Source organism: Coturnix japonica, chromosome 11, assembly GCF_054131305.1.
Source record: "Coturnix japonica strain WE chromosome 11, WE-NBRP24, whole genome shotgun sequence".
In the NCBI taxonomy this organism is placed as follows: domain Eukaryota; kingdom Metazoa; phylum Chordata; class Aves; order Galliformes; family Phasianidae; genus Coturnix; species Coturnix japonica.
In genome coordinates this window covers 20434105-20446867 of record NC_140673.1, presented here as the reverse complement: position 1 = coordinate 20446867, position 12763 = coordinate 20434105, and the positions used below count along the sequence as shown (strand labels likewise).

Here is a 12763-nt window from a genome sequence, read left to right as displayed (position 1 = left end):
CAAGTGCAAGGTTTGGGCTGCAGCCAGTTTCCATCCCATCACAGCATTCCCTGAACAAATGAGGCTTTATAAGAACATACAAGTGGGTCAGGTATGCAGAGCACGCACTTAAAAGGCACCAGGTGTGTGTGAATGTTCAGCCTGCACAGAGCACTGGATGGTACAGTGACTTTGTAAAGTTGTTGTCACCTGTCACCAGGTGCTCCCGAACAAGGGGAAAAAATCCCAGCTCCCTAACCCTGCTGTGACAACAGAAGCTGGAGCTTGTACCCAGCTTTCGAAAGGGGCAGGACACAAAGAGAGCCCGGCCCTTCTGCTAGAAGGGATTTCTCTTGCACTGCAATAAGACCAGGAGGTCAGGGAAAGACCAGCTCGTCAATGAGCAGTGCAGGCATTCAGCCAAGGGCTGATTTACAGCACGATTCTGGACCTTGAAGGTGGGTGTTTGAATCACCAGCAAGTAGGGGCAGAGTTTACCTCAAGATATAAAAGCACTGTGTGATGCCAGGAGAGACTTCTTGCTTTCATGCTCCATAAGGAGCAACCCGAGCCCCCTCCGCACACAAAGAAGCACACGACCCATTTATTAGAGGACACTGGGGCATTTATTGGCTCTTTCAGAAGAATAGTTGATATAGTTGGATTTTCATTTGCCTTTCCTGGCCTTGATCTTCCTCAGGTAGAACTCTAACTCCTTGCCTTCCAACACGTAGCCATCAGCTCGGCCACACTGTCCAGGTCTGGAGGCAATGCACGCTGCAAGGAGAACTCAGTCAGTCAAATAATTCTCTAGAGCATACACACAAATTGAAGGGAACGTTGCTTGCAGTCTCTGCAAAAGCACGAGTGAGCAAGGGCCACTAACACAGCAGCTTATGTGCTGGCTTAACCATCTCCCCAGAGATACCTTGCTCTGGAACCTGCTCTGCTGGACTACACCCACAATGAAGTCCTCTTCAGATCTCCAAACAGTCATCCCTCAAATTCAGTAGCAGAACTGGACACATGTCTCATCACCAGAAGACTTCAGAACACTGAGCTATTCACATCAGAACTTGCAGCTGCTCTAACTGTTAATGCTGAGCTTTTCCTGAAGCACCCATGTCCTCACTCATTTTGCACATCTCAAGCCCCATCAATTCCCTGAAGGCCAACAAGGCAGCTTTGCTGTCACTCCCAGCTTTGCAGCTACAGAAGCACCTCACAGTGCTGCCAGCACTGGGGCTCCCTCCAGAGGAAGCACAGAACAGTTACTCCAACACCCAGCAGACAGACCTGCAGACACACAGGGACAACTCTCCCCCTGCTCTCACCTTGCAGTCAGCTTTATCACTCCTCATAGACGTAGCCTGACACGATCCCAGGAGCAAGAACAGCATCTGTTCTCTCTCTGCTGACTGCCTCCCTCATCCCCACCCACACTTAATGCTCCGGGAACTCACCCAGCAGCTTTCCTTGCTGGAACTGCTCCTCAAGAATACTGGCTATCTTGGCATTCTTCTTTCGCTCGTCGTATTTCTTCTGGATCTTCTTTGAACGCTTCTTGTTCAAGATTTCTTCTTCCTCAGGTGTCTAAAAACAAGCCCATAAGTGAAGACAAGGTCAGCATCAACTGGAGACAAGGTTAAGGACGTGGTTATTTCTTGCCAGAGCAAATCTTCACTGAAAATAGAAGGATTTTCTTTAAGTACTGTCATGTCCCAAGTCCCATCTCGAGGCACAAATACTTCACACAATCAAGTGCTACTTGTCGCTTTTGAGGTCAAGAAATGAAATATTACTGACCGGAGTCACTGCTGACAACAAGGGACAGTGCCCTCAGGAAACACCCCAGACAGATGAAACTGCAAAGGTTTCCTCTATGTTATCACCCCCAAGAAGTGACTGCTCTAATGCTCTCCTTCTTCAGACACGAGAGCACCTGGGGGTGGTGCAGTTCCTGGCAGACCAGTTCCAAGCTCTCTCCATGCTCTGAACCACACACTGGGTGCGCTAACGAGGGCTTTAATACAAGACCACCTTTAGCTCAATACTACACACAAGAGTTCAAATAACTTTCAGCAATCTGGGGTTTGGATGTTGGAATTTGAGGGAATTAATCTGGATAAAGACACTTGAAAACACTTAAAAGCAAGTACAAGTGTAGTCAGCAATCCATGAGCTTTTACATCAGAGGATGGCGGTTCCTCAGCACAAGGACCTGGCTGCAAAGTCTTCCTCAGCACCACAAGTGTCATCGCTCTCCCTTCAGTAGCAGAACTGGACAGAAGTATCATCATTAGAAGACACATCTACAGACAGGCCCTTGTGCACAACCAAGTGTGACATCTCGCTGTGGTCCTGAATGCACCATTAACAGAACCTGACTTATTCTGGGTATTGATGGGAAGGCAGCACACGTGAGCAGTGCTATCCCTGCCAGGAACCCAATCAATGCTGGCAGGTACTGCTGACTAATGACAGCTAGCCAAGAAAACTGAGCAACCCCAGGCATACGTACCAGCTTGGCTCCCTTCTTGCGCCCAAGGGGCAGGGCATAGTGGGATTCATACCACTGCCGGTACGGCGTGCTGTCAACCAGAACGATGCAGTTCTTCACCAGGGTCTTGGTTCGCACCAGCTCGTTGTTGGAAGCATTGTAGACAACATCAATGATTCTGGTCTTGCGAGTGCAGCCTTTCAAAAGAAGAGCATGAATTCAAACCTATAGGAATCAGACAGCAGAGGATACACTCCACAGCATCTCAGGCACACCCTAAAGCCAGCTCACATCACCCCCTCAGATGTCCTCCAGCCCCCTGGCACTGACTTTAATTTAGCTGACATTTATCTTTTAAAACACCAACCCAAATCTGATGCTTGCAATAAACACTTGGCAATGGAGCGATCAGAATGCAAGCTGTAGGTACTCTTTTTTTGCTCCCCCAATAAGCAGGCAATATAAGCACACCCCTCAGTGTAACTATGACACTCCAATCACTGTGAACCCGGCAGACACCCAGTCTCCCAAGGCCACGTAAGTTCAAAGTTATCATCACAATGTGTGCTGCTTCAAAGCCAATTCTGCACAATGCAATGTGTTCAAATCCACCTTAACAATCTACACTTGCTTCATCACCCCTCTACTGCGTTAGCACAGCTGGAGACTGTTGTATCTATAAAAATGCATTTCAGTCGCATCACACTGATGACGTACTTACATTCAGAGCCCCAGGAGAAGTTGCCAACATCCAATCGAAGGGCACGGTATTTCTTATTACCACCACGAACCCTCACTGTATGAATACGGCGTGGACCGATCTACAGACAGAAAAATAACCAGCACTGCTGGTGTCAGTGAGCAGCACAGCATGAGGGGCCCAGTCAAATGCTAAGCTAGAAGGCAGCGTGGTCAGTGTAACTATGACAAACCCCAGCATCGGCAGATAAAGCAACCAAAACGGTTTGTGTATCTACCTAAGGTGAAGATTTCATCACTCCCATTGCCTCTTAATGCTAAAACCAACAAATCACGTCTGAAAAACGACAGCAATCACCCACCTTAGTGTTGGCAGGAGGCCGCCCCAGCTCATACTTCCTCTTCTTGTGGTAGGGCTTCCTCTTGCCCCCAGTCTTGCGGCGCTTGTGCCAGTTGTCCCTGGAGATACCTGCATGAAGGGGGCAGCGTGGTCAGAGCGAGGCACAGACCCTACCTGCACACAGCACGAGCAGCTCTGAGTCCTCAGCTCTCCAAGGTTGGTATCCGCACAGCACACTCAGCTTCATGCAGCAGTCAGAGAAGCTTCATCATTGAGACTCAGAGCAATGCGATCTCCACACACAGAACAGGCTGGTTCAATCCAGCACGTGTGTACAGCTCCCTAGTTCTCTATGGGTTGCGGCCCCACAACTTACCTCACAAGGGCCAGTAAGAAGCAGCTGATACGAAGCAGTTCAGTCCACAACAGAAGCTTTAAAACACCGACTGAATCTGGCAGAGCGTGCTAGGAAAAAAACCTCTACACCACCAACCTGCAGGGCGCCTATAGGAATCATGGCAGCTCCACACCCTGCTCCCAGGCTGCAGACACTCAGCCCTGACCCACCGCCCTACAAACCCAGCCCATCTCCTGAGTGTTAATGAAAGCCCCAATGGGCCCCAACACATCGCTACGAACCAGCCCTACGTTGCGGCCTACCCCCCCCAGCCCCGCCGCCATGTTAAGCCTGGGCATCTTTCCGCCGCCCGCTCTCCATCGCAGCCGCGGCCGTTCCCAAAGGGAAGCAGCACGGGATGGCGGCACCCCCAGCCACCACCTGGGATGGAATAGAAGCAGGCGGCGGCAGTACGGTAAGCAGATGGCGGCGGATACAGAGCAGGCCCAGCCGCACCAACACTCACCCATGGCGGAGCACCGGCGCAAAGAGGCGGCGCAAAGGATCACGGGGCGGTTTGCAGCCAGGAATTCTCGCGAGACATGACGTCATCGCGCCGCCAGCACGGGAGGGGGCCGTTGCTAAGAGACGGTGCGGCGACAGGAAACTGGAAGTTGCGGGCCTGTCAGCGGCCGCCATTAGCATTCGGCGCCTCATTTGCATACCCAGCGTGCACCGCGGCGTAACGAACACACGGCGCTGTGTTCAGCCGCCGATAACGGGGAATCTCTGAATTGAGAGGGATGGAAAGCGGGACGGGGTAGTGCGGGACCGGGAGGAGCGGGAAGAGCGGAAAGAGCGGGGAGAGCGGGGATCGCCGGGTGCTAAGGGAGGAGAGAGGGCAGGGGGGTGGGGGCCGGGAAACGAACGGGGTATACTCTGGTTTCTCTTCAGATCGTATAAATCTTTCGCCTTTTACTAAAGATTTCCGTGGAGAGGAACAAGCACGAGTGTCGTGGAATTTTTTGAGGCTCCGCTTCGGCGGAGCTATCCCTGCTATGGTTAATGACAGAGCAAATATGGAAGTCATGGACCTACAGGAGCTTCCTCTTACATAGACCCGCCCCACTGCTGGCTGACAGCAGTGAGTGCTGTCGTGTTACTGGTTCTCCCCTTCCACGGAGCTGTTCCCAAAGCGGGTTCAAAACAGAACAAGCACGAGTGTCGTGGGAACTAATGAGTGTCGTGGAATTATTGCGGGCTTCCCTGCCGTGGAACCTCTCGCCGTTGCTACGGTGGAGCCTTTTCACCACTGCAAGTGAAAAGCAGAACAAGCACGAATGTCGTGGGGTCTATTGAGTGTCGTGGAATTACTGCTGGCTTCCCTTCAGCAGAGCTGTGCCTACCGTGGTTAACAAAAGACTAAGCACGAGTGTCGTGGGGTTTCTGAGTGTCGTGGGATTTTTGGAGGCTTCCCTTCAATGGAGCCTTTTCACCACTGCAAGTGAAAAGCAGAACAAGCACGAGTGTCATGGGATCAAGGTTGCTGTCCTGCAGAGCTATTGCACAGCTGCTGAGATACAACAAGCACGAGTGTCATGGGGTCTATAGAGTGTCGTGGGATGTTTGGAGGCTTCCCTTCCATCAAACCTCTCGCCATTGCTTTGGTGGAGCCTTTTCACCACTGCAGGTGAAAGGCAGAACAAGCACGAGAGTCGTGGGGTCTATTGAGTGTCGTGGAATTATTGGAGGCTTCCCTTCAGCAGAGCTGTGCCTACTGTGGTTAAGATTAGAACGAGCACGAGTGCCATAGAACGTTTGGAATCTCCCCTTAGAGTGAGCAATAGAACGAGCACAAGTGTCATGGGATCGAGTTTTGCGCCCTGCAGAGCTGTGGCACTGCTGGGGAGATACAACAACCACGAGTGTCGTGGGGTCTATTGAGTGTCGTGGAATTACTGGAGGCCATTCCGCAGCTCACCCTCCATAGCACAATCCCGCACAGCTCCGCGCTGCCCGCCCGCCTGTCCGGCACAGCCCGACTCCGACCCGCCCGTTCCGTTCCGCTCCGTTCAGTCCCGTTCTATTCCGTTCCGTTCCATTCGGTTCCGTTCCGTTCGGCTCCGTTCTTTCCGTTCCGCTTCGTTCCGTTCCGCACCGTCACCATGTGGTCGCTGTGGCGCGCCCTCATTAGCATGCATATCATTAGCACGCATCTCATTAGCATACCCCGCGCGCACTCCGCTGCTCCCCGCGCCCCGTGGGGCTCGTCCGACCGCGCGTGAGCAGCCGCTGTGTGCGGGCGGGGCGGAGCCGGGTGCGGGGACGGGACGGGACGGGACGGGACGGGACACCGTGTGCTCGGGGCGGCGGGCGGGCGGTGGGACGGGACGGGACACGGGGCGTGGTTATACTCTGGTTTCTCTTCAGATCGTATAAATCTTTCGCCTTTTACTAAAGATTTCCGTGGAGAGGAACAAGCACGAGTGTCGTGGAATTTTTTGAGGCTCCGCTTCGGCGGAGCTATCCCTGCTATGGTTAATGACAGAGCGAATAATACGAGTGTGGTGGTTCTATGGCAGTCTCCCGTAGAGCGAGCTGCCCCACTGCTGGCTGACAGCAGTGAGTGCCGTGGTGTTCCTGCATCTGCCCTTCCACAGATGTGTTCCCAAAGCGGGTACAGAACAGAACAAGCACGAGTGTCGTGGGATTGAGGTTTCTGTCCTGCAGAGCTATTGCACTGCTGCTGAGATACAACAAGCACGAGTGTCTTGGGGTCTATAGAGTGTCGTGGAATGTTTAGAGGCTTCCCTTCCATCAAACCTCTCGCCATTGCTTAGGGGAGCCTTTTCACCACTGCAGGTGAAAGGCAGAACAAGCACGAGAGTCGTGGGGTCGGTCTATTGAGTGTCGTGGAATTATTGGAGGCTTCCCTTCAGCAGCACTATGCCTACTGTGGTTAAGATCAGAACGAGCACGAGTGCCATAGAACGTTTGGAATCTCCCCTTAGAGTGAGCTATAGAAAGAGCACAAGTGTCATGGGATCAAGGTTTCTGTCTGCAGAGCTATTGCACTGCTGCTGAGATACAACAAGCACGAGTGTTGTGGGAGTTTTTGAGTGTCGTGGAATGTTTGGAGGCTTCCCTTCCATCAAACCTCTCACCAATTGTTTTGGTGGAGCCTTTTCACCACTGCAGGTGAAAAGCAGAACAAGCACGAATGTCGTGGGGTCTATTGAGTGTCATGGAATTATTGGTGGCTTCCCTTCAGCAGAGCTGTGCCTACCGTAGTTAAGATTAGAACGAGCACGAGTGCCATAGAACGTTTAGAATCTGCCCTTAGACTGAGCTATAGAACAAGCATCAGTGTCATGGGATCATGGTTTCCACCCTGCAGAGCTATCGCACTGCTGCTGAGATACAACAAGCACGAGTGTCGTGGGGTCTATTGAGTGTCATGGAATGGCTTGGAGCTTCCCTTCCATCAAACCTCTTGCCATTGCTTCAGTGGAGCCTTTTCAGCACTGCAGGTGAAAAGCACAACAAGCATGAGTGTCGTGAGAGTATTTGAGTGTCATGGAATTACTGCTGGCTTCCCTTCAGCAGAGCTGTGCCTACCATGGTTAAGATTAGAACGAGCACGAATGCCATAGAACGTTTGGAATCTGCCTTTAGAGTGAGCTATAGAATGTGCATGAGTGTTGTGGGATTGAGACTTCTGTCCTGCAGAGCTATTGCACTGCTGCTGAGATACAACAAGCACGAGTGTCGTGGGATATATTGAGTGTCGTATAATGTTTGGAGGCCTCCCTGTCATGGAACCTCTCGCCATTGCTTCAGTGGAGCCTTTTCACTACTAAAGGTGAAGAACAGAGAAAGCACGAGTGTTGTGGCAGTTTTTGAGTGTCGTGGGATGTTTGGAGGCTTCCCTTCTGTGGAACCTCTCGCCAATTGTTTTGGTGGAGCCTTTTCACTACTGCAGGTGGAAAGCTGAACAAGCACGAGCATTGTGGGGTCTATTGAGTGTCGTGGAATTATTGGTGGCTTCCCTTTAGCAGAGCTGTGCCTACTGTGGTTAAGATTAGAACAAGCACGAATGTCGTGGGGTCTATTGAGTGTCGTGGAATTATTAGTGGCTTCCCTTCAGCAGAGCTGTCCCTACCGTGGTTAAGATTAGAACAAGCACGAGTGCCATAGAACGTCTGGAATCTCAGAGTGAGTTATAGAACAAGCACAAGTGTCATGGGATTGAGACTTCCATCCTGCAGAGCTATCGCACTGCCGCTGAGATACAACAAGCACGAGTGTCGTGGGTTTCATTGAGTGTCATGGAATGTTTGCAGGCTTCCCTTCCATCAAACCTCTCACCAATTGTTTCAGTGGAGCCTTTTCACCACTGCAGGTGAAAAGCAGAACAAGCACGAATGTCGTGGGGTCTATTGAGTGTCATGGAATTATTGGTGGCTTCCCTTCAGCAGAGCTGTGCCTACCGTAGTTAAGATCAGAACGAGCACGAGTGCCATAGAACGTTTAGAATCTGCCCTTAGACTGAGCTATAGAACAAGCATCAGTGTCATGGGATCATGGTTTCCACCCTGCAGAGCTATTGCACTGCTGCTGAGATACAACAAGCACGAGTGTCGTGGGATATATTGAGTGTCGTATAATGTTTGGAGGCCTCCCTGTCATGGAACCTCTCGCCATTGCTTCAGTGGAGCCTTTTCACTACCAAAAGTGAAGAACAGAGAAAGCACGAGTGTCGTGGCAGTTTTTGAGTGTCGTGGGATGTTTGGAGGCTTCCCTTCTGTGGAACCTCTCGCCAATTGTTTTGGTGGAGCCTTTTCACCACTGCAGGTGGAAAGCAGAACAAGCACGAGCATTGTGGGGTCTATTGAGTATCATGGCATTATTGGAGGCTTCCCATCAGTAGGGCTATCCCTACCGTGGTTAAGATCAGAACAAGCACGAATATCGTGGGGTCTATTGAGTGTCATGGAATTACTGCAGGCTTCCCTTCAGCAGAGCTTTCAATACTGTGGATAAGATCAGAACAAGCACAAGTGCCATGGAACGTTTGGAATCTCCCCTTACACCGAGCTATAGAACGAGCACGAGCGTCATGGGATCAAGGTTTCTGTCCTGCAGAGCTATCGCACTGCTGCTGAGATACAACAAGCACGAGTGTCGTGGTGTCTGTTGAGTGTCGTGGAATTATTGGTGGCTTCCCTTCAGCAGAGCTGTCCCTACCGTGGTTAAGATTAGAACAAGCACGAGTGCCATAGAACGTCTGGAATCTCAGAGTGAGCTATAGAACAAGCATGAGTGTCATGGGATTGAGACTTCCATCCTGCAGAGCTATTGCACTGCTGCTGAGATACAACAAGCACGAGTGCCGTGGGTTTCATTGAGTGTCATGGAATGTTTGGAGGCTTCCCTTCCATCAAACCTCTCGCCAATTGTTTCAGTGGAGCCTTTTCACCACTGCAGGTGAAAAGCAGAACAAGCACGAATGTTGTGGGGTCTATTGAGTGTCGTGGAATGTTTGGAGGCTTCCCTTCCACGGAACCTCTCACCATTGTTTCAGAGGAGCGTTTTCAGCACTGCAGGTGAAAAGCAGAACAAGCACGAGTGTTGTGGGGTCTAATGAGTGTCGTGGAATTACTGGAGGCTTCCCTTCAGCAGAGCTGTGCCTACCATGATTAAGATCAGAACAAGCACGAGTGCCATAGAACGTTTGGAATCTCCCCTTAGACCAAGTTTTAGAACAAGCACGAGTTTTGTGGGATTGAGGCTTCTGCCCTGCAGAGCTGTGGCACTGCTGGGGAGATACAACAAGCACGAGTGTTGTGGGGTCTATTGAGTGTCGTGGAATTATTGCAGGCTTCCCTTCCGTGGAACCTCTCACCACTGCTTTGGTGGAGCCTTTTCACCATTGCATCTGAAAAGCAGAACAAGCACGAGTGTTGTGGGGTCTATTAAGTGTTGTGGAATTACTGCAGGCTTCCCTTCAGCAGAGCTGTCCTTGCCGTGGTTAAGATTAGAACAAGCACGAGTGCCATAGAACGTCTGGAATCTCAGAGTGAGCTATAGAACAAGCATGAGTGTCATGGGATTGAGACTTCCATCCTGCAGAGCTATCGCACTGCTGCTGAGATACAACAAGCACGAGTGTCGTGGGTTTCATTGAGTGTCATGGAATGTTTGCAGGCTTCCCTTCCATCAAACCTCTCACCATTGTTTCAGTGGAGCCTTTTCACCACTGCAGGTGAAAAGCAGAACAAGCACGAGTGTTGTGGGGTCTAATGAGTGTCGTGGAATTACTGGAGGCTTCCCTTCAGCAGAGCTGTGCCTACCATGATTAAGATCAGAACAAGCACGAGTGCCATAGAACGTTTGGAATCTCCCCTTAGAGTTAGCTATAGAACAAGCACGAGTGTCATGGGATCAAGGTTTCTGTCTGCAGAGCTATTGCACTGCTGGGGAGATACAACAAGCACGAGTGTTGTGGGAGTTTTTGAGTGTCATGGAATGTTTGGAGGCTTCCCTTCCATCAAACCTCTCGCCAATTGTTTTGGTGGAGCCTTTTCACCACTGCAGGTGAAAAGCAGAACAAGCACGAATGTCGTGGGGTCTATTGAGTGTCATGGAATTATTGGTGGCTTCCCTTCAGCAGAGCTGTGCCTACCGTAGTTAAGATCAGAACGAGCACAAGTGCCATAGAACGTTTAGAATCTGCCCTTAGACTGAGCTATAGAACAAGCATCAGTGTCATGGGATCATGGTTTCCACCCTGCAGAGCTATTGCACTGCTGCTGAGATACAACAAGCACGAGTGTCGTGGGATATATTGAGTGTCGTATAATGTTTGGAGGCCTCCCTGTCATGGAACCTCTCGCCATTGCTTCAGTGGAGCCTTTTCACTACTAAAGGTGAAGAACAGAGAAAGCACGAGTGTCGTGGCAGTTTTTGAGTGTCGTGGGATGTTTGGAGGCTTCCCTTCTGTGGAACCTCTCGCCAATTGTTTTGGTGGAGCCTTTTCACCACTGCAGGTGGAAAGCTGAACAAGCACGAGCATTGTGGGGTCTATTGAGTGTCGTGGAATTATTGGAGGCTTCCCATCAGTAGGGCTATCCCTACCGTGGTTAAGATCAGAACAAGCACGAATGTCGTGGTGTCTATTGAGTGTCGTGGAATTATTAGTGGCTTCCCTTCAGCAGAGCTGTCCCAACTGTAATTAAGATCAGAACAAGCACGAGTGCCATGGAACGTTTGGAATCTCTCCTTAGAGTGAGCTATAGAACAAGCACGAGCGTCATGGGATCAAGGTTTCTGTCCTGCAGAGCTATTGCACTGCTGGGGAGATACAACAAGCACGAGTGTCGTGGGGTCTATTGAGTGTCGTGGAATTATTGGTGGCTTCCCTTCAGCAGAGCTGTGCCTACCGTGGTTAAGATCAGAATAAGCACGAGTGCCATAGAACGTTTGGAATCTCAGAGTGAGCTATAGAACAAGCACGAGTCATGGGATTGAGACTTCCATCCTGCAGAGCTATCGCACTGCTGCTGAGATACAACAAGCACGAGTGTCGTGGGTTTCATTGAGTGTCATGGAATGTTTGGAGGCTTCCCTTCCATGGAACCTCTCGCCAATTGTTTCAGTGGAGCCTTTTCACCACTGCAGGTGAAAAGCAGAACAAGCACGAGTGTCGTGGGGTCTATTGAGTGTCGTGGAATTATTGGAGGCTTCCCTTCAGCAGCACTATCCCTACTGTGGTTAAGATCAGAACAAGCACGAGTGTCGTGGGATTGAGGCTTCTGTCCCTCAGAGCCATTGCCCTGCTGCTGAGATACAACAACCACGAGTGTCGTGGGGTCTATTGAGTGTCGTGGAATTACTGGAGGTCATTCCGCAGCTCACCCTCCATAGCACAATCCCGCACAGCTCCGCGCTGCCCGCCCGCCTGTCCGGCACAGCCCGACTCCGACCCGTTCCGTTCCGTTCCGTACTATTCCGTTCTATTCCGTTCCGTTCCGCTCCGTTCCGCTCCGTTCTATTCCGTTCCGTTCCGTTCTATTCCGTTCCGCTCCGATCCGTTCTATTCCGTTCCGCTCCGTTCCGATCCGTTCTATTCCGTTCCGTTCCGTTCCGCACCGCCCCCACGTGGTCGCTGTGTCGCGTGTGTGGTGGCGCGCCCTCATTAGCATGCATGTCATTAGCACGCATCTCATTAGCATACCCCGCGCGCACTCCGCTGCTCCCCGCGCCCCGTGGGGCTCGTTCGACCGCTCGTGAGCAGCCGCTGTGTGCGGGCGGGGCGGGGCGGGGTGCGGGGACGGGACGGGACGGGACGGGACCGGACACCGTGTGCTCGGGGCGGCGGGCGGGCGGTGGGACGGGACGGGACACGGGGCGGGGTTATACTCTGGTTTCTCTTCAGATCGTATAAATCTTTCGCCTTTTACTAAAGATTTCCGTGGAGAGGAACAAGCACGAGTGTCGTGGAATTTTTTGAGGCTCCGCTTCGGCGGAGCTATCCCTGCTATGGTTAATGACAGAGCGAATAATACGAGTGTGGTGGTTCTATGGCAGTCTCCCATAGAGCGAGCTGCCCGAACGAGCACGAATGTGCTGGGACGTTAGTAGGCTCCATTTTGCCGGAGCTCTCACTGCGGTCCATAACACTACATAGAAGCACCGTTTCCATGCTCGCTCCGCCCCGCCCCCAGCTCCCAACCCAGCACACCGAAGGTATCTCGAAGTCTCCCAGCGGCGGTTGCACATGCGCGGTGCATCCCTTTCTCTCCGCACTACACTTCCCGTCGTGCCCCGCGCCGCCCCCTCCCCTCGCTCCCTGCTGCTCCTGCTGTTCCCCACGCGCAAGCGCCGCTGGGACTCGTGGTCCCCCCGC

The 12763-nt window shown here is 51.8% G+C and overlaps 1 protein-coding gene and 7 non-coding genes across 8 annotated transcripts; 3 read left to right on the top strand and 5 right to left on the bottom strand.

The window, feature by feature from the left end:
• Positions 1-262: 262 nt before the first annotated feature.
• LOC116653814 (small nucleolar RNA SNORA35) lies at positions 263-391 on the bottom strand. Its single transcript, XR_004308282.2, has one exon. It is a non-coding gene; the product is annotated as a small nucleolar RNA SNORA35 (small nucleolar RNA).
• A 191-nt stretch (positions 392-582) lies between these two features.
• On the bottom strand, positions 583-4407 carry RPS8 (ribosomal protein S8). The gene is made up of 6 exons (XM_015870342.3): positions 4382-4407; positions 3541-3647; positions 3201-3300; positions 2501-2676; positions 1443-1572; positions 583-756 (listed from the first exon to the last, which is right to left on the bottom strand). The coding sequence occupies exons 1-6, from the start codon at positions 4383-4385 to the stop codon at positions 647-649; spliced, it is 627 nt and encodes a 208-aa protein (XP_015725828.3). The 5' UTR covers positions 4386-4407; the 3' UTR covers positions 583-646.
• LOC116653805 (small nucleolar RNA SNORD38) lies at positions 952-1023 on the bottom strand. The gene has a single exon (XR_004308273.1). It is a non-coding gene; the product is annotated as a small nucleolar RNA SNORD38 (small nucleolar RNA).
• Positions 2214-2285, bottom strand: LOC116653804 (small nucleolar RNA SNORD38). Its single transcript, XR_004308272.1, has one exon. It is a non-coding gene; the product is annotated as a small nucleolar RNA SNORD38 (small nucleolar RNA).
• Positions 3715-3799, bottom strand: LOC116653803 (small nucleolar RNA SNORD55/SNORD39). Its single transcript, XR_004308271.1, has one exon. It is a non-coding gene; the product is annotated as a small nucleolar RNA SNORD55/SNORD39 (small nucleolar RNA).
• A 382-nt stretch (positions 4408-4789) lies between the features above and the next one.
• Positions 4790-4904, top strand: LOC116653818 (U5 spliceosomal RNA). The gene has a single exon (XR_004308285.2). It is a non-coding gene; the product is annotated as a U5 spliceosomal RNA (small nuclear RNA).
• Positions 4905-6265: 1361 nt separating this feature from the next.
• Positions 6266-6380, top strand: LOC116653819 (U5 spliceosomal RNA). Its single transcript, XR_004308286.2, has one exon. It is a non-coding gene; the product is annotated as a U5 spliceosomal RNA (small nuclear RNA).
• Positions 6381-12272: 5892 nt separating this feature from the next.
• LOC146759049 (U5 spliceosomal RNA) lies at positions 12273-12387 on the top strand. Its single transcript, XR_014933099.1, has one exon. It is a non-coding gene; the product is annotated as a U5 spliceosomal RNA (small nuclear RNA).
• Positions 12388-12763: the final 376 nt, after the last annotated feature.

What these genes read in the sequence shown, in the direction of transcription:
- RPS8 (XM_015870342.3), bottom strand. An exon ending in GGCCTCCTGCCAACACTAAG is followed by an intron (nt 3,301 to 3,540) that starts GTGGGTGATTGC and finishes TTCTGTCTGTAG; the next exon opens with ATCGGTCCACGCCGTATTCA. An exon ending in GCAAGAAGGGAGCCAAGCTG is followed by an intron (nt 1,573 to 2,500) that starts GTACGTATGCCT and finishes GCTTGTTTTTAG; the next exon opens with ACACCTGAGGAAGAAGAAAT.